Below are 23,865 nucleotides of genomic sequence, written 5' to 3' on the forward strand. Positions count from 1 at the left end.
TACCAAGATTATTTTTTTTAGGTCATCATCTAATTGCTTTATATTTAGGCATTCTGGTGTATAATCAAAGTATAAATCAAAACCTATAGAAACATAATGAACTTTAAGGCAAATATCTCCAAAATCAATTATGTTAGAGATTTATGAATAACATCCAGCTTCAAATCATACTCTGCATACCCCTACTTGCTCTCTCTCTCTCTCTCTCTCTCTCTCTCTCTCTCTCTCTCTCTCTCTCTCTCTCTCTCTCTCACACACACACACACACACACACACACACACACACACACACACACACACACATACACACATACACACATACACACACATACACACACTCGCTCACATACTTTTTTATTAAAAACAATACAATTATTTTAAATGGTTTTCACTGTTTGAAAATGGAATTCAAGGGCAAAAACTCTTTTATGCAGAAGCTTTATAAAACTTTGACTAATCTTTTCAGTTTTCATTCCATATATAATTGGATGCAGGAGGGGTGGAATCAAAATAAAATGTACAGATATGAATACATTAAGCTCCTTTGGAAGATTATCATTTAATCGATTGTATATTACAGAAAAAAGAGTAGCTGATGAAAAATTTATAAATGTTATTAAATGTGGGAGACAAGTTTTCAAAGCCTTTTTTTTGGCATTTGCTGAGGCTTTCAAACTAACAAGTAAGATTTTTACATATGATATAACCACAAATAACAAAGGAAAAACAACAAAGATAATTACCAAAGCTAAACCATACAGGTCTGCAAATATACTCTTAAAACAAGAGAGGCTGACTATTGCCAAGTTATCACAAAACAGCTTGTTTATAGTGTACCTGCACAAAGGCATCCGTGAAGTAAGGTATATTTGGGTACCTATAAGGCAAATTGGAAAAATGTAGGCTAAGCCTAGAAGTAGCTTAACTTTTATTGTTGTCATTATGTTGTGATATTGTAATGGCTTACAAATAGCAACGTATCTATCATATGCCATAACCATTAATATTAAATATGCACATGCTGCATAAATATTTACACAGAATACTTGAAACAGACAGTTGTCAAAGTATATGAATCTCATATTATCAAGAAGGTTGTTCATGATGTTAGGCAGGACAGCTGAGCTTCCTACAAGTCCATTCAATGCCAAATTGAATAGAAATATATACATAGGTTTGTGTAGACTTGTGTCAAGGAAGATCACCAGCATCAGTAATAAATTAGCAAAAAGTGTTGCAAGATAAGTCAATAAACTGACAAAGAAAACAGAATAATTCAGTGGACCAGAAGGCCCATAAGCCAAAAAAAATAAGGTTATGTTAAAACTGAGCATATTTACAGATGCTGTAAAAAAAGACACAAAGTAGACATTATAGAATAGTCAAAACAGTTTGTGTCAAATGATACATTCCAACAATGTCTTAATCTTAAATCTATATAAAGTAATGAAAATAGACATTATTAATACTGTTAATTTTATCACAGAGCATACCTTGACTTAATTAAAACCTTGCTGTCATAAGCTTGACAATTTTCCGAACTGTTCTGAACACCAGAAACCAGTTTTTATATATAGCTTGCTTTTAACTGTCAGAAATTTCTCTATGGAAGACTAAGCAACAGTTTCCCCTCTGGCATTAATTAAGTAATTTTGCACATGTCATTCAAAGGTCATGGAAATTGTGAATAGTTGTGTGGGTGCTTTGTTTAAATAAAATATATGTGGACATCTGATGACTGTATTAAAACTTATTTCTTACAGACAGAGGAAATTGATGAAAAAGATTGTATTTTTTCCTGAAATTAATTATAGATGCCATTTTAAACCAGAGAGACTTCCTAAATTTTAGGAGCTTATCAGTAAAGGAACAGTATAATATAAAGCATTAACTAACAATGCAAACTCATCTGCATATTTTGGCTAGGTAATATTTGGATTATAAGTTTAGGATAATCTTTTATACAATAGTTGTATTTTTTTTTATATAAATAATGATTGCTTATTGGAAAAATGGGAAGGCAACACTGAAGAAAAAATACATCAGGAGAAGACAGTATATTTCAGTTCTGTCAGCCAAGATCAGGAATGTGTATACAGTCAGCACAGGTTAGTGAATCTAGGTGAGGCCAGTCTTCCTCTGTCCAGTTTCAGTTAGTCTGTACCCACTCTAGCATCCCAGGAGGGCATCTATAACAGCGCATAAAACATCGAACCTTGAGGTGGAGAACCTCCAACAGCAGAAATTCACTTCAGGTTCTACTTCTGCCCTCATATCTTTCGCAAACTTGACAAAAAAAAAAAACTAAAAAGAATTGTTTAGTTTAGGATTTTCATTTGTAATATGCATTCAACTATGTTCCAACAATTGAAAACATTAATATATTGCTTACCTTGAACAGATAGATTGTAATTTGAATTTTTTTTAATTTGTATTTTTTATTTTGTGTCTTAAAATAATGCATAAAATAGAGAGCAATGCAGGACCAAAGAGATTACACTAGATGGTGCTAGAAGTAAGCAGGGATGAGTACAACGTATGTCAGCAATGTTCTTGTTTGAAGTAACAATGTTTCTAATAGCAGTGAAATCAGTTAAGGATATATAGTTGTTTATCAGTTAACCATGGTTTTTGGTAAAACTTGATTTGGTTAAAACAGCTATATGAATATATATTTACTAGTTTATAAAACAACAGAAAATCAATGGAAAAATCTTCAAACTCAAATCTTCAAAATCTTCAAAAAATTTCAAATATTTAAGTTGATCTTAAATATTATCAACCATACGAACCATAGAGTTCTGTATCAATATATATCTATTTAGTTTTCTTTATAGTTTACAAAATAATATACTAATAAAAAAAAAAAAAAAAAAAAAAGCATTATAACTGCTCTATACCTCAGCCACCTACCCAACTAAGTAATTAAACAGAATGTTTTGTACAGAGTGTGCATTCACAAAAGGCTTCGAATTTTGTCTAAACATTTTTATTGATTTATTACCAAATGCACTGTCTTTCCTTAAGCATAAAGATATGGGCATATCATCAGGTTACAGGGGACCCTATCACTAATGCAGCCTCACTACGGTGTCAGACATAATTTCTGCTGCCAAAATCAAGCTGTTAGAAATAATGTGCCCAAATTTAAGATCTTAAATGAACACTGAATTATTTTTTTTTATCATGAAGTCGTAGATAAAAGAAAAAGAATAATACAATACAATGAAGGTGAATATGAATTTGAGCAAAAGCTGGTAGATTGCCAGTATAATATTTGCATGCATATAGAGTTGTATGCATCACACTGGCAGAATGGACAGCAAATTAACGTGCCTGTTTTCAGCGCAATAGTCAGATTTATGTCAAGAGATTGTTAGTGGAAAGGCAGCAGGAACATAGGGTTTCTCGAGAGTATAGGAAAGTGATGAAAGACCTGAGAACAGGTGATGACATTATTAGAGAAGGCTTGGGAAAATTAAGAGAAGGGCTACCTATGCAAAAATAAATTTATTTGTAAATAATAAAAAAAAAAGAAGTAGAATGAAATTTGAGTATTATTTTGAATTGTTCTGACACAACATGTTCTCTAGGTACTAAGCACACAAAGGAAGTTAATACATTTTTAGTTTACATGTTGTTCATGGTCATTTCTAATATTTATTTAAATAAAAGAAGTATAATAAAGCATTTGCAAAGGGAATATTGTGTACCAAAACTAAATGTTCTAAATTGTAATTTATTTGGGAGTCTCATGGAGCAGATGTGACCTTCAGTGGGGAATGAGCTTTGGTTCTCTTTTGGGTAGAAACAGGGGTAGAAAATGTAATGTTCAAGGTAAACAAACAGTCTCTGAAAGTTATGCTACATGTTAATATTAACTTTTTCAATATACTGTAATTGTTTAAGATGTTAATAATTTAATCTTAATAATTAATAGTAAATGTAACCAAATGAGCCTTTTCTTGTATAAATTTTTTTCTGTATTGCAGAAAAAATTTGCAGGGTTGCAGAATACTGTCATAGGTGAAGGAATAGACAGACGACCTAATTAAAACAATGAAGGAAAATGTGTATTAAAAAACATGTCTCAAGTGAGTTCTCTTCCATAATCTTAATAATATCACATCTATTGTTTGAAATAAACAATTGTTTTGCAGATACAGTTGGTAAATTAAAAAAGTTATAGAATTAATGGTTTAGAATAAAACCATTTAAGTTACTTCTTTGCAATTTTAGAATCACGTTAGCTGAATATCTAGTATATCTTGTAAATAAATTCTGTTTTCGATAACATTTCTAAACAAAATTTTAATAATACATTACATGATATAATTGAATTGAATAAATTGGATTTCAAATTTAATTAAATTTCCCTAAAGACATTTGGGTTCTTGTTTGGTCTCAGGTGTATGGACAGCTAATTATTGCTTACACTGTGCAAAAGGATGCCCTTGTATGTTTAAATACTAATGGTTAAAAATAAAAGAACAAAGACAAATACAGGAAAATACTATTATTTGACAATATGCACCACACAAAGTTTAATGTAAGTTAAATGCAAAGCAATATGATATATATGACATACAGGCAAATTAGAGTTTCTGTTTTGAGAAAATGGTTGCAAGGATTAAAGGTTTTAGTCTTTTTTCCAATAAACCAGCATTAGAATATATTTATGCTTTAGATTTTGAAGCATTTTTTAGTATTGCTCCAGACAAAGGTGTCTGCTAAATCCCATAAATGTAAATGTAAAGATTAGCAACTATTTTAGGCTCAAAGTCCTATGAATATTACTGCAGGTCATCTCCTGTCATAAAATTAGGGATTTTAAAATAGGGCTTCACACTGCAACAAAATTGCCTCTGTGTCCTAAAATTACTTTTCAAACAGTATGCAAAATTAATAAGAAATATATTTATAATTATAAATGTTTTAATGCAAAGGTAAGCAAACTTTAAATATTGGACATATAAATATGATCACAATCATTTTTTTAAATATTTAATACTTTTTTTTTTATATTGCAGTGCCACATGTACATTTTTAATTTGTATTATTTGAGTTCCCAGTGTGAGCACAAGAACAGTAATTTTGTTTCTTTGCTGAAAGCACATCAGGATTACTCAGTATTCTCTGCTAGTGGTGAATGTTGATTATTTATTCACACACTGACGCAACATCCGAAAGTTCTCAGATGTGTACATGTTTCAGATGTTTTGGAAATTTCAACCATTTTTAATTCAGTATTAACAAATTATGGCTCAATGAAGGTGTTACAAAACCAGCATCAGTACTTGACAATTGAAACCTTTACTGTAACAATTCTATTTGCATGTATCTTAAATATTTTTAACAGTGCATTTCTTATTTCTTTGGTTCTGACACCATAGATAATTGGATTTATACATGCTGGGAAAACTATATAAGTGACACCCAGAAAGGTATTAACATCAACTGGAATTTGAATTTGAAGATTTCGTGAGAGAAAAGTAACACTTCCTATCAAATAAAAACACATCATGACAATTAAGTGATTACTACAAGTATGAATTGCTTTTGATCTTTGCTCACCTGCTGCAGCCCTAAGTACTACACACAAGATTTTAATGTAAGAGACAAAAATGACAGATATATCAACTCCAACAAAACAGATAATTACAGCAATCCCAACTGCAGCATTTTTTGCAGTAGAACTGCATGCTAGGCTAACAAGAGCCATGTGATCACAGTAACAATGATGTATGATATTTGATCCACAGAAAGTCAAAGATGCAGCCAAACCAACCAAAGTGCACATTAATGTTCCACTCCTGACCAATGTAAAAAGCAGCAGTTTTCCAAACATTGAGTAGTTCATAATTGTTGTGTAACGAAGTGGATTACAGATTGCTACATAGCGATCAAGAGCCATTGCTAGAAGAATAGTAGATTCTACTGAGGAAAAGAAGTGAGTGAAAAACATTTGTATTAAACACCCAACCAAAGTTATTTCATTTAACTCAAACAAAAAGCTCAAAAGCATTGCTGGGACAATGGCAGTAGGTACAATGATGTCAACCAATGCTAACGCAGACACAAGTATGTACATTGGTGTGTGAAGTGTCTTTGTATTTTTTATTACAAAAAGTATTAAAAAATTCCCAACAACAACTAAAATGTAAGTGAGCAAAAATAGCAGGAAAAACAAGTGTCTGTATCCAAAAGTCTCTGGGAATCCAACAAAAATAAATTTTGTGTGTGTGAAGTTTACTCCTCTGACTTCCTCAGTCATGGCACTAAAATTCAGACATCATTTCAGTCAAAAATAATTAGCAATTACTTTGATTTTTAGATAACTGTAGATGACTATACAATTAAACTTTCGGTACTTCGGTGCTCACCTTGCCAAGTGTAAACATATAATGCATTTTATTTCTACACTAAGATCATTTCTTTTAGCTAAAACAATTAAAAATGACTAAACTCAAGAATTTGTTGGTACAATCTAGATACTGATAGATACCTGACTCCAGTTTTCTGATCCTTAGTCTTCTTGTTTGCTTGGTCATTCATCTGGAGAACACTGACCAAATGAACTCAGATACATAACCATGTAAATATATACACTTAGGTGACCTTTCAGTCCCATAGGACTGAAAGCCACAACATTAAAAAGTAATAACAAACCAACATGGCTGCACATAAACGATTGTATGTACTGTACATGCGATAGTTGAAAAAAGGTTACAAAAGACACATTAAATTTTAAATGATTCTCTCATCATTTAGTATTTAGTATAATATTAAGAATATGTATGCATTATCAAATAATTGTGTTTAAATGTCAAATTATAATTTTTTATTAAATGATAAATATGGTGAATATAGTATGTAGTCATGTATGTCCACAACTATCAACTAACTATTGTACAAAACTGTCAGTGAATTAATTGGTGGAATCTATTGATGAGGCATGCCTTGTTTTGCTGTTTTGTTCACATAAATGTAGTGTATAGCTTCTTGTTAAAATGCTAAGCTAATATGCCTTGTTCAAATTGGCATTCTCCCATGACAGTATGTACTCCAGACACTGTATTTGTTCCAACCAGGCCCCACATACAAGTTTACTAATTAATCATTACCAGCTTTGCCTTTTTTCCACTAATGAGCACTGGTCCTTAACAATGTTGTGCATAGTTATAGTAATGCCTTTTAACAGTGGTGGTCATAGTTAATTAACAAGGTTCAAAATATTCTAAAAACAAGTGGGTAATTGCTCAGAATAATACAATAAGGTTATTTCTTCTTATGAAAATTCGTAATGCCTGCTAAATAGGCCAAAGATTTATTATTGCTGTTGTTGTCACTGTGCCCGGAACAAAATGCAAGATAATAATTATTCAATAAAATATGGTTACAAATGTTAAATACACCTTAATTAATGTAATTTAGCATTATAATTACATGTTTATTAAACCTGTTTACATTTGTTAACATTTCAAGCTATAAGACTTTGAAAAACAAGAAGCAGAGCTGGATAGAAATTACCTAAACAGACTTGAATCTGTTAGATCATGCAATTAAAGGTGTTTCTACTAATTACGTATCAGATGAGTTTGAATGAGTAAAATCTTATTTTTATGTGCTGGCAATTATGAAATATATTGGTTCATATAATTGTTTTATAATACTATATGTAGCATGCATTTCCCTATCTAAAAATAATAATAAATAAGTCATGACACAAATAAGTCAGTTCTAAACTGTTAATAAAACAATAACACAAAAGTTAAGAAAGCTACAGGAAAAACTGAGACATGGCCTGCAGATTTTAAGCCGTTCCCCTTTTAACTGCCTTACTCTCAAAGATTTGTTCTCTGGGAGAGAAGAAGGGAAAAATTTTTTTTTGCCCTAATCCAGCCCTTGTACCTAAAGTGGTGAACTCATCTTAAAGATAGCAGCTTTTTACCCCTCTCCATTCATATATAAAAAAGATTAGAGATGGAATTTGTTATATCCAGTACAAGCCCTTCATATGTAAGTTGTTTGTGTCTTGGGCCAGTCCTTAAAAACAGAGGCCTATATCAAGTCAGTGGCTGATCAGAGATCCACCTTTCTGTCTGCCTGCTGGAATGGAGCAGTTGATGTTAAAATTACTGCAATTGATCTTTATTTTACTCAGCCATTTACAACATGCTTTTGATTTTATTAAAAATATATAGTGTATATTCAAACAATACACCTTCCTCTTGGTTTATTATAACAACCCTTGCTGCACTGACACTTTAAACTAGTCACAGCTATGGACTTTATAGCTCTTATTGACATTGACAATTGCTTCTTGTTTCTCTAGTACTTTATTTGCATCATATGACATACACATGTATGTGGATGCCATTCATGTATTTTGCACCTTATGTCCAGGTGAAACTATTTCATTTTATGGAGTACCGCACATTGTAAACCCCAATTCCAAAAAAGTTTTTATTCACAAAAAATATAAATTTTTTTGGGGGAAAAACAAGGTAATTTTAAATGTGATAACTGCAATATCCATCTCGTCCAAGATTCTTTTTTTGTTTATTTTATACTTTTATTTAAGTAGTTACACTTCCATCTACACAAGATGGACATCATTAGATATGACAGAGACACTCTTATTTTTAAACCCGGACCCATGCTGGCCGAGCGTGATCCTGAGGGTGAACAAAGGACGCGACTCGTAACGGCGTCCGCGAGGGAAACGAGCCGGCATCAGGAACAGGCTGAGGGGCATGCGCACACCGCGCTCCCTTACCTAGTATCCTGTTAGCCAACGTCCAGTCACTGGAGAACAAGCTCGACGACCTCAGGGCAAGGGTCAAGTTCCAGAGAGACATTCGGGACTGCAACCTTCACTGCTTCACCGAGACATGGCTGAACCCAGCGGTACCGGACCACGCCATCCAGCCGCATGGACAGAACACTGGAGTCGGGGAAGTCAAGAGGAGGTGGAGTGTGTCTGATGGTGAACAACCACTGGTGCGACAGCGCGAGCATCGTTCCTCTTTCACGCTCCTGCACACCAAATCTGGAACTACTGACCATCAAATGTCGGCCCTTCTATCTACCTCGGGAATTCAGTTCGGTCATTGTCAGTGCCGTTTATATTCTACCTCAAGCGGACACGGACACTGCAGTATGGGATTTACACGAGACAATAACTCTTCACCAAACACAGCATCGGGACGCTGCGCTCATTGTGGTCGGAGATTTCAACAGTGCCAACCTCAAGCGCGCACTACCGAACTTTCATCAGCACATCACCTGCCCTACCAGGCACGAAAGAACACTGGACCACTGTTACACGCCATTCAAGAACAGCTACAAGGCACAATCACGTCCACGGTTTGGGAAATCGGACCATGCCGCCATCTTCCTCATGCCTGTTTACAAACAAAGGCTGAAACAGGAAGCTCCGGTTCAGAGGGAGGTCGCGCGCTGGACTGACCAATCGGTGGCCGCTCTCTGCAGGACGCTTTGGATGATGCAGACTGGGACATGTTCCGGCGCAGCTCTAATGACGTTAACATGTTTACGGAAGCGGTTGTGGGATTCATCGGGAAACTAGCTGATGATACAGTGCAGAAAACCACTATTAGAACGTTTCCCAACCAGAAGCCGTGGGTGGATAAAACCATCCGCGACGCTCTGAGATCCCGCTCCGCTGCCTACAACACGGGGCTCGCCACCGGGGACATGGACGAGTACAAGGCTCGTCTTACAGTGTTCGCAGAGCGGTGAAGGAAGCAAAGCGGCACTACGGGAGGAAACTAGAGTCACAGTTTCAACATGGTGGCTCTAGGAACCTGTGGCAGGGACTAAGAACAATAACGGACTATAAAACACCATCTTCTAGAATGGTGAATGCGGACGCTTCTCTGGCAGACGAGCTAAACACCTTTTACGCTCGTTTCGAAGCTGCAGCTAACCACGCTAGCGGCACAACCAGTGTGCACGCCGAGAGAGCCGGAGAGGTAAACACGTTCACCAACTCGGAGCATGACGTGAGGAGGGCTTTCAAGAGAGTGAATACCAGGAAGGCAGCAGGACCAGATGGCATCACAGGCCGGGTTCTGAAAGCCTGCGCTGACCAGCTAGCACCGGTGTTCACGGAGATATTCAACCTCTCACTGGAACAGTCTGTTGTCCCCTCATGTTTCAAACAGTCCACCATTGTTCCTGTCCCGAAGAAACCCCAGCCCGCCTGCCTTAACGACTACCGCCCTGTAGCCTTGATCTCAGTAGTGATGAAGTGCTTCGAGAGACTGGTCAGAGACTTCATCACTGCATCACTACCAGACACACTGGACCCACTACAGTTTGCGTACCATCAGAACCGCTCTACTGAGGACGCCATTGCTCATCTTCTCCACACCACGATGAGCCACCTGGACCAAAGAAATGGAAATTATGCAAAGATGTTGTTCGTGGACTACAGTTCAGCGTTTAACACCATAATTCCCTCCACACTCACCTCTAAGTTGGAGGTCCTGGGACTCAGCCAGCCGCTGTGTCAATGGATCTCTAACTTCCTGACAGACAGACCACAAGCCGTACGGGTGGGTAAACACACCTCATCCACCCTCACTGGGGACCCCAGTGGAGAGAGTGGACAGTTTCCGGTACCTTGGTGTTAACATCACACAGGATCTGTCTTGGTCCTGTCACACCAACACCCTGGTGAAGAAGGGACTTTAAACTACCCTCTCAGGTGCACCATTAAGAGTGTCCTGACGGGTAGCATCACTTCCTGGTTCGGGAACAGCACCATGCAGGACAGACGAGCCCTCCAGAGGGTGGTGCGTTTAGCTGAACGTACCATCCACACTGAGCTCCCTAACCTGCAGGACATATATAGCACGCGGTGCTGGACAAGTGCTAGGAAGATTATGAAGGACCTCAGCCATCCCAATAATGGACTCTTTTCTCTGTTGCGTTCAGGAAAACGCTTCCGCTCCCTGAAAGCGAACACAGAGAGAATGAGGAGGAGCTTCTTCCCGCAGGCCATCCGGTGTTTAAACCAGGAAACACCCAGGATCTAGAACTGGCCCACTCTCTCCATCATCATCACACTTCTTATCGACTTGGTAGGACTATTATTCCAACCACTAAGGACAGATTCATAAATAACCTGCCTGATTTATCTCAGTTTCATATTAAACCCATAACTGCTGATCATCTTGATGAGATGGCGAACAACATAGACCTTATCCTCACTAGCACTTTAGACACTGTTGCCCCCATCCGGTTAAAAAAGGTTCGAGAACAAGCACCTGCACCTTGGTATAATAGTCATACGCATGCCCTAAAGAGAACAACACGTAATCTGGAGAGAAAATGGAGGAAAACTAAATTGGAGGTATTTAGAATTGCGTATAAAGACAGTATGCTTAGCAACAGACAGGCGCTAAAAGCTGCTAGAGCTGAACACCTGAGCAAACTCATAGAAAATAACAAAAACAACCCCAGGTTCCTTTTCAGTACAGTCGCTAAATTAACAACAAATCAGGGATCTGAAAAATGTGTTCCATCACAGTTTAGTAGTGAAGACTTTATGAATTTCTTCACTGAAAAAATAGATAACATTCGAAAAACAATTGTGGCAGTTCAACCTCTGACAGCATCTCCCGACACAATCGTACTTACAAACCCACAACTACACTGTTTTACATGTATAGGACAGGAAGAGCTGTATGATGCTATTATGAAAGCTAAATCAACAACATGTCAGTTAGATCCAATTCCCACTAAACTACTGAAGGAAGTGTTATATACAGCTGGTGAGCCTCTTTTAAATATTATTAACTCCTCACTATCGTTAGGTCATGTCCCTAAATCCCTCAAGTTAGCAGTTATTAAGCCCCTCATTAAAAAACCTAATCTGGATCCAAGCACGCTATCGAATTACAGACCAATTTCAAATCTCCCATTTATGTCTAAGATTTTAGAAAAGATTGTCGCTGCCCAGTTATGTAACCACTTGCAGGAGAACAATATCTTTGAAGAGTTTCAGTCAGGTTTTAGGCCCCATCATAGCACAGAAACTGCTCTAGTTAAAATCACTAACGACCTGTTTTTAGCTTCAGACCAAGGCTACATCTCCCAATTAGTTTTACTAGATCTTAGTGCTGCGTTCGACACTATAGATCATGATCTTCTCCTCGATTGCTTACAGAATTACATCGGTATTCAGGGACAGGCATTAAGCTGGTTTAAATCCTACCTGTCCAATCGTTACCATTTCGTAGATTTAAATGGAGAGCTATCCAGGATAATGCTAGTAAATTATGGCGTGCCACAAGGGTCAGTTCTGGGACCCCTGCTTTTTACAATATACATGCTTCCATTAGGAAATATTATTAGAAGGCATGGAATTAGCTTCCATTGTTATGCTGATGATACCCAGCTATATATTTCATCCAAACCAGGCGATACAGCTCAATTAGCTCGCATAACTGAGTGTGTTGAAGAAATAAGAGATTGGATGACCCATAACTTTCTGCTATTAAATTCTGATAAAACGGAGATTTTGCTCATCGGCCCAAAAAATAGTACACAGAAGCTCCAGCATCTCAGCCTGCATTTAGACGGTTGTTCTGTAACTACTAGTTCAACGGTAAAAGACCTGGGAGTTATTTTAGACAGCAACTTATCTTTCAAAAATCACATCAATCAAGTTACAAAAACAGCCTTCTTTCACCTTAGAAATATTTCTAAGCTAAGAAATATGTTATCTATATCTGATGCAGAGAAGCTCGTCCATGCGTTTATGACCTCTAGAATAGACTACTGTAATGCATTACTAGGTGGATGTCCTGCATCATTAATAAACAAGCTTCAGTTAGTTCAGAATGCAGCAGCAAGAGTTCTTACTAGGTCAAGAAAATACGATCATATAACCCCAATCTTATCGTCCCTACATTGGCTTCCTATTAAGTTTCGAATAGACTACAAACTACTGCTACTCACTTATAAAGCACTAAATGGTTTGGCTCCCATGTATCTATCCAGTCTCTTAACACGCTACAATCCGTCACGCTCCCTGAGATCTCAAAACTCTGGGCTTCTAGTAGTTCCTAGAATAGCAAAGTCCACTAAAGGCGGTAGAGCATTTTCACATTTAGCTCCTAAACTCTGGAATAGTCTTCCTGACAGTGTTCGGGGTTCAGATACACTCTCCCAGTTTAAGTGCAGATTAAAAACATATCTTTTTAGCAAAGCCTACACATAACACACATCACACACATCACATCATAACCTTGTGCTCCAGAACATCTGATCACATGCACATTATCAACTTGTGCTGTTAATATCATGAACAGCAGCTACGCTAATTCCTCTCCACTGCTTCTCTTTCTCTCCCCATCCCGAGGCATCCTGAGGTTTGGCCAGCTCCAGTCACGTCCCACCTCGTGAAGATTATGGACCTATGGATGATCATGGAGAAGTAGATGCCGAGTGTTTAAAGGCCCTGGCATGGAGAAGCTGATGCTGGATCTATGATGATCACAAATTGTTCTGTATTGTTGAAAGATTTATGACCAAACTTTTGATGTCACCCATATGAGGATGGGTTCCCCTTTGAGTCTGGTTCCTCTCAAGGTTTCTTCCTCATATCATCTAAGGGAGTTTTTCCTTGCCACTGTCGCCACGGCTTGCTCATCAGGGACAAACGCACACCATTCACCTTCACTGTTGTTTTCTGTAAAGCTGCTTTGAGACAATGTCTGTTGTGAAAAGCGCTATACAAATAAACTTGATTTGACTTGACTTGACTTGACTTGACTTCTCTGTACATATATTCACCTTCGCACCACGTCACTTTAAACATATCTCACCATTCGCACCACGACACTTTAAACTCTGGACTTGCACAGCACAGTGCGCTTTTTATTTTTTCATACCACACCATATTGCACATGGACACTTTACGGACCCTTACACCACAACATACCGCACACGGACACTTTATGGACAACCCACCACAAATTGCCTATTGTTTAAATTTTTTACTACACATTGTTTACTGTTTATATGTATATTTGTCTCATACATTATCCTTTTATATATCTTTATACCTTATATTATTTTATTTTATTTATTTATTTTTATTTTATTTTATATAGTTTTTCTTATACCTTATACTTATTTATTTGCCTCCTTTTCTTTCCCCCATCCTATTCCCTCATGCCGGACCATCGTATAAAACATTTCACTACATGTCGTACCCTGTATGTATGTGTATGTGATGAATAAAATTTGATTTGATTTGATTTGATTTGAATATGTTTAAAAAAAAAGTTGGGACAAGGCCATGTTTACCACTATGTAGCATCATGTCTTCTGTCTGTATACATCTGAAAACTGAGGAGACCAGTTGCTAAAGTTTAGGAAGAGGAATGTTGTCCCATATGTGTCTTATAAATTCAAACCCTCAAGCGAGCAAAACAAACAAACAACACAGTGGATTCATGTTTATTATTATATTTAGAAAATATCATTTTATTTTGTTGTATTTATCCTCCACACCTTAAAGGCCGAGCCGTGAAAAAATTGTCCGAAATTAAACCGGTACATGAAAATATTGTCTGACATTAATCCGGTCCGTGGCGCAAAAAAGGTTGGGGACCACTGTTATAGAGGATTCTAGCTGCTCAAAAATCTGGGTTTCCTTCATTGTGTTTTTAATTTAATGATGCGCCAAATGTTTTTAAATGGTGAAGGGTTCCTACTACGGAATCATGTAATTGTAATAGATGCAATATTGAGGATTGTTTTTCTGAAATATACAAGGCTTTCCCTGATAAAGATGTTTTCTGAATGGAAGCATTTGTGACTCTAAAGCCTGTATATACCTTTCAGCATTGATAGGGCAATTACAAATGTGCAAGCTGCCCATTCCACAGGCACAAATGCACTTCAATACAATCAGAGATGTGGCTTTTTGAACTAAGCGTTGATAACAAGCTGGATGGTTCCTTTACTCTTTACTCTGGAGGATGTGGTGGGTTCCATGGTTTCCAAAAAGAAAATTTCATTTTTAAAGTTTTTCGCTTTACCTCGGTACACTTTAAATGAGCTTTGGCCCAGAGACTGTAAAGGCGATTTGGATCATGTTCATGTATTCTTCTTTGTATGATTAAAAATGATCCTGAATTTGTGGATGACATGGCAAACTGTTGTTGCCCTGTCCTAACCTTTTTTATATTGCAGTAATCAAATTCAAAATAAATTAAAACATTTAGTATGTTTTATGTTCTACTGTTAATGAAATATGGGTTTATGAGATTTACAAATCATTGCATTCTGTTTTCATTTTACAAGTGTCCCAACTTTTTTTGGATTTAGGGTTGCAAATAGCAGTAACAGCAAGAAAGATCTTCCTGACTACTTGGTTTGTTAGTTGGAAAATAAGTAAAACCTCAAGTACTTGAATTGGTTTTGCATTTAAGAATCCTGCAATGATTGTAATTTGCTGTCATTGTTCCATGTCTTTCCAGAAGCTTTAAAAATTCTAAGATCTATTTGCTGAAACTTGCTTCTTGCTCGTCTACGTTTGTAAAAACAGAAGTATGGTGGGGAAATACTTTGTGAATAAACTGTATAGATCAAACAATTGTTTCTTTCTATTACTTTTCAGGATTCAGCTACACAATAATTGAATTAAATTTGGATTGTTTTTCACTGTACTACACTAACTGCTCCCTGCATTTCCATGTCCTGTGTCACAGTCATGCACGTGTCCTTAAATTAAGGCATTGATGCTGCATTAAAACATTTCTTAAAGCAGTTTATTTATTTATTTGTCAGTAAATGTGTATATATATATATATATATATATATATATATATATATATATATATATATATATATATATATATATATATATATATATATATATATAATAACTGTCATACAAACATATAATTAAGACATTTGTTGGTTTATTATTTTTAAAAACTGTTCTCTTATTTCTTTAGTTCGTACTCCATAAATAATTGGGTTGAAACAACTTGGAAAGAGCAAGTACATTGTACTCAAAAAGACACGGTTGGAGGGAGAAAAGTTATTTCGTATTCTGTATGACATAAAAGCAATTAAAGCAAAGGTAGCAGTAACTGTCATGACAATTATGTGTGTAATACAAGTGTTAATAGCCTTTACACTACCTTTGCCAGTTTTTAGAACATAAGACAGTATTATTAAATATGAAACTATGACCAAAAAAACATCAGCTGTTGTTATAAGAAAAACAGCTAGAAGCCCCAATATGTTGTTCATGGAAATATCTCCACAAGCAAGCTGAACCAATGCCATATGTTCACAAAAACAGTGATCTATTGTATTTGTTGCACAAAAAGATAATTTTCCGGCCCAATACACTATTAACATAATTAAGAGAATGTTTCTAATAACTGGAAAAACTATAAACTTTAGACAGTTGGGCATTTTCATGTATGTATGGTAATAAAGAGGTTGGCATATAGCAAAGAACCGGTCCAAAGCCATCCAGAGCAGTATAGTAGACTGAAAAGTACCAACTACATGAATGCAAAACATTTGCACCAAACAGCCCAAAAGAGAAATTCCATTCCAGTTAAATAAGAAACTAAGCAGCATATTTGGTACAAAAAATATTGGTAAACACAAGTCTACAACTGCCATAAGACCAATTAGTACACACATAGGGGAGTGCAAAGCTTTTCGAGAAATAATTAAATATATGAGTATAGAGTTTGAAATTGTGGACAATAAAAACAACAGCAGATAAGGAATGGATAGAATGGGTCGCCATTCACCTAAACCAAGAAATCCATTTAATGTAAAGGTTGTGAATGAAACATTTGGTATATTAACCAACATGATAAAGTTAGGATTTGCAGCAGAAAATAAAAGGTTATTGCTTTTTACAAAACTTTCAAATGTTGCAAAATTAGTTATCAAAAAATATAAGTAAGCCTAGCAAGCCAGAGGAAAAACCTTAACATTAAATCACACTACTGTATTTGAAATGTGCAAGACAAACAAAAACTGCTATATACACTACTTGTCAAAATTTTGATGAATGAAAATCTCCCTCTGTTGTACATCTGCTTGCCATGTGTTCTCTTCTGCTTTATGATATGTGATTAAAGCTTCTGCTTGTCTCTGTCTCTATATAGACCCTGTATTACCTGTATTCCCTTGTGGTTCTATAAGAGAAAAACACCTGAAAATCGTTTTGTGTGTAACATCATACTGCTTGAAATAACTGTATTGTAAAGTATAAGCCATAGATCTTGGATCCTGGAATTAAAATTGTAAGAGTTAAATAGCAGAGGTGGCAAATGTACACTCATCCTTTACTTAGACAGATGTAGAAGTATAGATACTTTGGTAAAAGTTGAAGTACTGACTATACTTTTTAACTCAAATTAAAGTAAATAAGTTTGGTCTCTGACATATACTTAAGTAAAAAGAAGCCATTACTACTACATGTTCAAGTGTCATGATGGTAACTGGACCTCACATCATATTAATATTAGGGCTGTCAATCGGTTTAAATATTTAAACGCTATTAATCGCATGATTGTCAACTCATGATTAATCACAACCTAATCGCACATTTTTATCTGTTCTAAATGTACCTCTAATTTTATTTTTTTTATTTAACACCATGATAACTTTAAACGATTTACAAGAATATAAGTAGGCATTTCAAGCTATGTCATTTTGAGCTATGTCTGTGAGGCAAGTATCCATTGAGATTCAGGTTATTTAATTTATGTGTCTGTGAAGAGAGATGACAGATGGCAGAGCGTGCCCCCTGTCTGTTTTCTTTATTTTACGAAAGCACAGCATTTTGTTTCTCATATGAGTGTATACAAATAAAAGTAGACTCTTTACCGATTTAAATGATGTATTGCCCCTATCTGTACAAATACAAAGGAGTTTACATTCTTTTCAGTGTTATGAGGAAATGCCACAAAACGTGCCGGCGAGTTATTTCGACCACAGAGGGTTAATTGTGTGCATCATGGATTTTGGTGCTGATGTAAAACTTGGCGCATCAGTAAAACGAATGTTTACTGATTAAAATTTTTTTTCTGTAGTTTTATATATATATATATATATATATATATATATATATATATATATATATATATATATATATATATATATATATATATATATATATATATATATATATATATACACACACACAGTGAGGAAAATAAGTATTTAACCACCCTGCAAGTTCTCCCACTTAGAAATAGAATTCTGACCCTCAAAGACCTGTTAGTCTTCCTTTAAAATGTCCACCTCCACTACATTTATTATCCTAAATTAGATGCACCTGTTTGAGGTCGTTAGCTGCATAAAGGTGGAACACCTGTCCACCCCATACAGTCAGTAAGAATCCAACCACTAACATGGCCAAGATCAAAGAGCTGTCCAAAGACACTACAGACAAAATTGTACACCTCCACAAGGCTGGAAAGGGCTACGGGGAAATTGCCAAGCAGCTTCGTGAAAAAAGGTCCACTGTTGGAGCAATCATTAAAAAATGGAAGAAGCTAAACATGACTGTCAATCTCCCTCGGACTGCAGCTCCATGCAAGATCTCACCTCGTGGGGTCTCAATGATCCTAAGGAAGGTGAGAAATCAGCCCAGAACTACACGGAAGGAGCTGGTCAATGACCTGAAAAGAGCTGGGACCACCGTTTTCAAGGTGACTGTTGGTAATACACTAAGACAGGGGTGTCAAACTCAAATTCACAGTGGGCCAAAATTAAAGACACAGAGTCGTACTTTGAGTTGAGCGTGTCTCTACACTGGGGTTCAAGCAGTGTATGCGCTATATACTGGCAGCCCAGCTCTAATACACGTTTGATATGATCTCGCGAGCCAAATATAATTACACCGCGGGCCAGATTTGGCCCGAGGGCCTGAGTTTGACACCCCTGCACTAAGACGTCATGGTTTGAAATCATGCATGGCACGGAAGGTTCCCCTGCTTAAACCAGCACATGTCCAGGCACGTCTTAAGTTTGCCAATGACCATTTGGATGATCCAGAGTAGTCATGGGAGAAAGTCATGTGGTCAGATGAGACCAAAATAGAACTTTTGGGTCATAATTACACTAAACGTGTTTGGAGAAAGAAGAATGATGAGTACCATCCCAAGAACACCATCCCTGCTGTGAAGCATGGGGGTGGTAGCATCATGCTTTGGGGGTGTTTTTCTGCACATGAGACAGGGCGACTTCACTGTATTAAGGAGAGGATGACCGGGGCCATGTATTGCGAGATTTTGGGGAACAACCTCCTTCCCTCAGTTAGAGCATTGAAGATGGGTTGAGGCTGGGTCTTCCAACATGACAATGACCCGAAGCACACAGCCAGGATAACCAATGAGTGGCTCTGTAAGAAGCATATCAAGGTTCTGGCGTGGCCTAGCCAGTCTCCAGACCTAAACCCAATAGAGAATCTTTGGAGGGAGCTCAAACTCCGTGTTTCTCAGCGACAGGCCAGAAACCTGACTGATCTAGAGAAGATCTGTGTGGAGGAGTGGGCCAAAATCCCTACTGCAGTGTGTGCAAACCTGGTGAATAACTACAGGAAACGTTTGACCTCTGTAATTGCAAACAAAGGCTACTGTACCAAGTATTAACATTGACTTTTTCAGGTGTTCAAATACTTATTTGCAGCTGTATCATACAAATAAATAGTTTAAAAATCATATATTGTGATTTCTGGTTTTTTTTTTTTTAGATTATGTCTCTCACAGTGGACATGCACCTACGATGACAATTTCAGACCCCTCCATGATTTCTAAGTGGGAGAACTTGCAAAATAGCAGGGTGTTCATATACTTATTTTCCTCACTGTGTATATGGGATACACTCAAAGGATGACTCGAAAACAATACAGAAAATACATAAGCCGACAAACTGAGCAATAGAGGGCAGAGCAAAAACACAAACAAACAGGCATGGTGGTGAGATATATCACAGGGACATGAAAAGCTGGTGGGATTATCTTGCAGGGAGTAAATATATTTGTTCTTCTTAAATAACCGGTGACATGGAAAAAAACGACAAGATGGCCAGAAGCATGCACCGCAAAACCCGGAAGAAAGTGCCACGGAGAGCCCAAAAGATCCTCTCATTAACTGTAATCAATAGACATGCAGTGCCGCCGAGATGAGGATGGGTTCCATCTTGAGTCTGGTTTCTCTCAAGGTTTATTCCTTATGGCATCTCAAGTTTTTCCTTGCCATAGTCACCAATTAGAGACAAACTTAATATTATAAAGAACATTCTTATTCATTCTTTTCACCATATTTTCTGTGTAAAGCTTCTTTGAGACAATTTTCATTGTTAAAAGTGCTATACAAATAAAAATGAATTAAAAGAAATTGAATTTGGGATTATAAGTAAATTAGATCTTTATTTTGCTGTGCATCACCTTTACTTTTGTGCCTTCTTGATTTTTGCTTTGCTTGTTTTGCTGCCCATTCAGACAAAGAAGCACATTATAACCAGATGTTATCTCAAAAGTGGATTTAAGTCTTTGCCCACTAAAAACACACTCATTGACATTATCAAGCTGTCTTTTTAAGTGTTTCTGATAGTGGACACTGGAAATGCAATTGTTTGAATGAAACTGCAGCTTGGGTTTAAATCAGAATTGCTTGATCTGTTGCAACTTGTTTTTAAACACACTGGTGTATATGAGCATGTTGCTTGTATTAAATTTATTAAGTGAACAATCACTTTATTTTGAATTCACAATTGGGGTGTGTTGGTGTTTGTTTGTACAGACAGTACATTAACCATTCTCCAGTATTAAGGCATGAACCAGACCAAATAAGAATAAGGGCAGAAGCTTTGTTACCACAGTGGCAGCTGCACCTGGTAGACCGGTTGAGGTTTCTAAAATAGATCATTTAAAATAGAAAGTCCTGGATGACAAACTAATTCTGTGTCACCATCTGCCATTGTAAAATTTTGTCAACTGCAAGGAATCCTACAGGACAGTGCTAGCTTGCACAGTGGCAGGAACCTTGTATCCAGTGCTCAACCATGATAGATTAAGACTTGGTGATTGTCTCAGCAATACTGTCTGCCATAGGAGCAAAACATCTGCTATATGCATCCTGTATGGCAATTATACTCTTTATGGCAGTATATAATTTATATGGTTATAACCTGTATGGTATGTAATTCTTTGGGTACAGACCTCTTAATAAATACATTTAAGTGTTTCATTTCCAGAAATAGCCAAATGAGAAAGAAAGAGAGGACCTCAGACAATAGAAATAATCTTACTTCTACTGAAAAGGACTTGATGGAAGCTTAAAAGGAATGTGGACCAGATAGAAAGCAGACTTTAAAAAGTTGCACGATAGACATTTTATCCCTCTGCTGGCCATTATGGAAATGTTTGAGAGCTATTCATATATGAATGGTTAAAAACATATAATTGTCTGTTACATACCAGCAGCCTTTTTATGAAGAGGATCCTGAAATATAATTTTAGTTACAACAAATATTTAGTCTATTTATGCAGAAATGACAAAGGTGATATTGTGTCAAGCATAACTGTCCAGGAGATATTGTTGATTGTAGCTGATGCAACAGCACAAGTATCAACAGCATAATGAGGATCATAGATGATAAGTAATTGCAAAGGTCTGGTCCAAAGTGCACCATGCAAAACCATAACAAACCAGCTCTAAAGGCCCACCACTAAGAAATGCCTTTTAGCAGCACAAGGCCAAATGAGGGACTTACATGTGCATGTTATCTGTAATTTATCTGAGTTAACTCGTACAATGATATTTGTTAAATACATCCTTTTTCATAACATTTTTTTTTTTTTTTATTATGGATGTGATGCATTGAATTTTGTATGTAGGTGAAGACACATAAGGCCAATACAGAATGTACATTGTTTCAAATTGGTGCTCATGCAGCATCAGGCAGCACAACACACTTGGAGTAAAGTGCTAAATGCCTTTTACCAGTAAAATTACTTTTAATGAATAAATGTATATACACATGGACGAACTACTATGTTGATGAAATGATATATTTCTTTAAGCTGTGTCAAATTGCATCACATTATTGATTAGCTTTATTGCATTTACGTTACATTTTCATCCAAATCATATTTACACGATTGCCCCTGGATTGTTAACTGAAAAACTATATACAAATGTACTGTATTTAAAACTGCCTTGTGAAAATGTATTTTGTTAAAAACATTATAAAATAAAATGTAGAAAATTTAAGTATGAAATTATATTACAAAAGTTGTATATACAACAAAATCAAAGTTGGAGAGGTGTGCAACAGTCCATCTCATCCCTTTTTTCTAAAAACACTCAATAATTTAAAGTGAAAATGGTTATGACCTCAGTGATTTCATACAAAATGTATTGTATATATACACTAGTGCCATATACAATTCTATAATATACTATTATGCTTTATTAATCTATGCTTATATAACTTTTAATTGTGCATTTACATTTGCTGAATGCAAATATATAACAAAATATATATTCTAGTAGTAATGCTCAGAATAAATTTTGTGCATGTGGAATGACATCATCTACTGTTATCTGATTAAAAATAATTTGAAATATGTCTCACTAAAATAACTAAAATTTTACACCATCCAATGAAAATTACTGTGGTAAGACTTTCATATGGTTCAAATATTTAAGAAACTGTTTTCTTATTTCAGTTGTTCTTATGCCGTAAACAATTGGATTGAAACAACTTGGGAACAGAATATACATAGTGCTTAAAAAGACACGAAAATTGGGAGATAAATTATTTCTTATTCTGTATGACATAAAAGCAATCAAGGCAAATGCTAAATTTACTGTCATGACAATAATATGTGTAATACAAGTGTTGATAGCCTTCAAGTGGGCTTTTCCTGATTTCATGACAGAAATAAATATTATTACATAGGATGCTGTAATACAAAGAAAATCTGATGTTGGTATTAAAAATGCAGACACAAGACCAATTAGGTTGTTAACAGAAGTATCTCCACATGCCAACTGAACCAAACCCATATGTTCACAAAAACAGTGATCCATCTCATTCATTTGACAGAAATTCAGTTTCCCAGCCAAAGAGATCATTATGATATTTAAGAATATATTTCTGGTAAGTGGGACAATAATAAACTTGAGAAAGTTCTGAAATTCCATGTATTTGTGATAGTAAAGTGGTCTGCATATTGCAAAGAACCGATCAATTGCCATCCACACCAGTACAGTAGACTGAAATGCACCAAGAATATGTATGCAAAACATTTGTATTAAACAGTTTACTAGAGTAATTTCATTCCAGTTAAATAAAAAGTTGAACAACAAACTTGGTACAAATAATATTGGCCAACACAAGTCCACAACACCCATGAAACCAATTAGTACATACATTGGAGAGTGCAGAGTTTTCTGAGATGCAATTAAATATATTATAATAGAGTTTGATATAGTAGATAGTAAAAACATAAGGAAATAGGGTATGAATAATAGGGATCTCCATTCTCCCAAGGTCAAAAAACCATTTAGCTTAAAAGTTGTATATGAAATATTTTGTGGAAAAAGTTGCATACTGCTAAGTCTTCAAAGATTCTTTCCTGAACCACACACTGAAGACTGAATTGCTGCTGATAATTAATGTTGTCTTAACAAGTTGAAATCTAACCCAGCACCAGTATTATACAAAAGTATTATACAAAGTTAAAGATTATACAAATCAATTTATAAATAAATAATTAATAATAGTTATTACTATTCTGAAAGTAAAACACAATTTATTTTACTTTAC

General features: G+C 35.9%; 3 protein-coding genes across 3 annotated transcripts; all 3 read right to left on the reverse strand.

The window, feature by feature from the left end:
- Positions 1-377: 377 nt before the first annotated feature.
- Positions 378-1,334, reverse strand: or60a1 (odorant receptor, family 60, subfamily A, member 1; the record flags this gene model as incomplete). Its single annotated transcript, XM_083549592.1, has 1 exon — positions 378-1,334. One exon carries the CDS (start codon positions 1,332-1,334, stop codon positions 378-380), a length of 957 nt encoding a protein of 318 aa, XP_083405718.1.
- Positions 1,335-5,290: 3,956 nt separating this feature from the next.
- or55e1 (odorant receptor, family 55, subfamily E, member 1) lies at positions 5,291-6,274 on the reverse strand (the record flags this gene model as incomplete). The annotated part of the gene is made up of 1 exon (XM_083549593.1): positions 5,291-6,274. The coding sequence occupies one exon, from the start codon at positions 6,272-6,274 to the stop codon at positions 5,291-5,293; it is 984 nt and encodes a 327-aa protein (XP_083405719.1).
- Positions 6,275-15,951: 9,677 nt separating this feature from the next.
- On the reverse strand, positions 15,952-23,648 carry LOC310730504 (olfactory receptor 52K1-like; the record flags this gene model as incomplete). The annotated part of the gene is made up of 2 exons (XM_083549530.1): positions 15,952-16,682; positions 23,447-23,648. 2 exons carry the CDS (start codon positions 23,646-23,648, stop codon positions 15,952-15,954), a joined length of 933 nt encoding a protein of 310 aa, XP_083405656.1.
- Positions 23,649-23,865: the final 217 nt, after the last annotated feature.

Source organism: Silurus aristotelis, assembly GCF_946808225.1.
Source record: "Silurus aristotelis genome assembly, chromosome: 8".
Lineage (NCBI taxonomy): Eukaryota > Metazoa > Chordata > Actinopteri > Siluriformes > Siluridae > Silurus > Silurus aristotelis.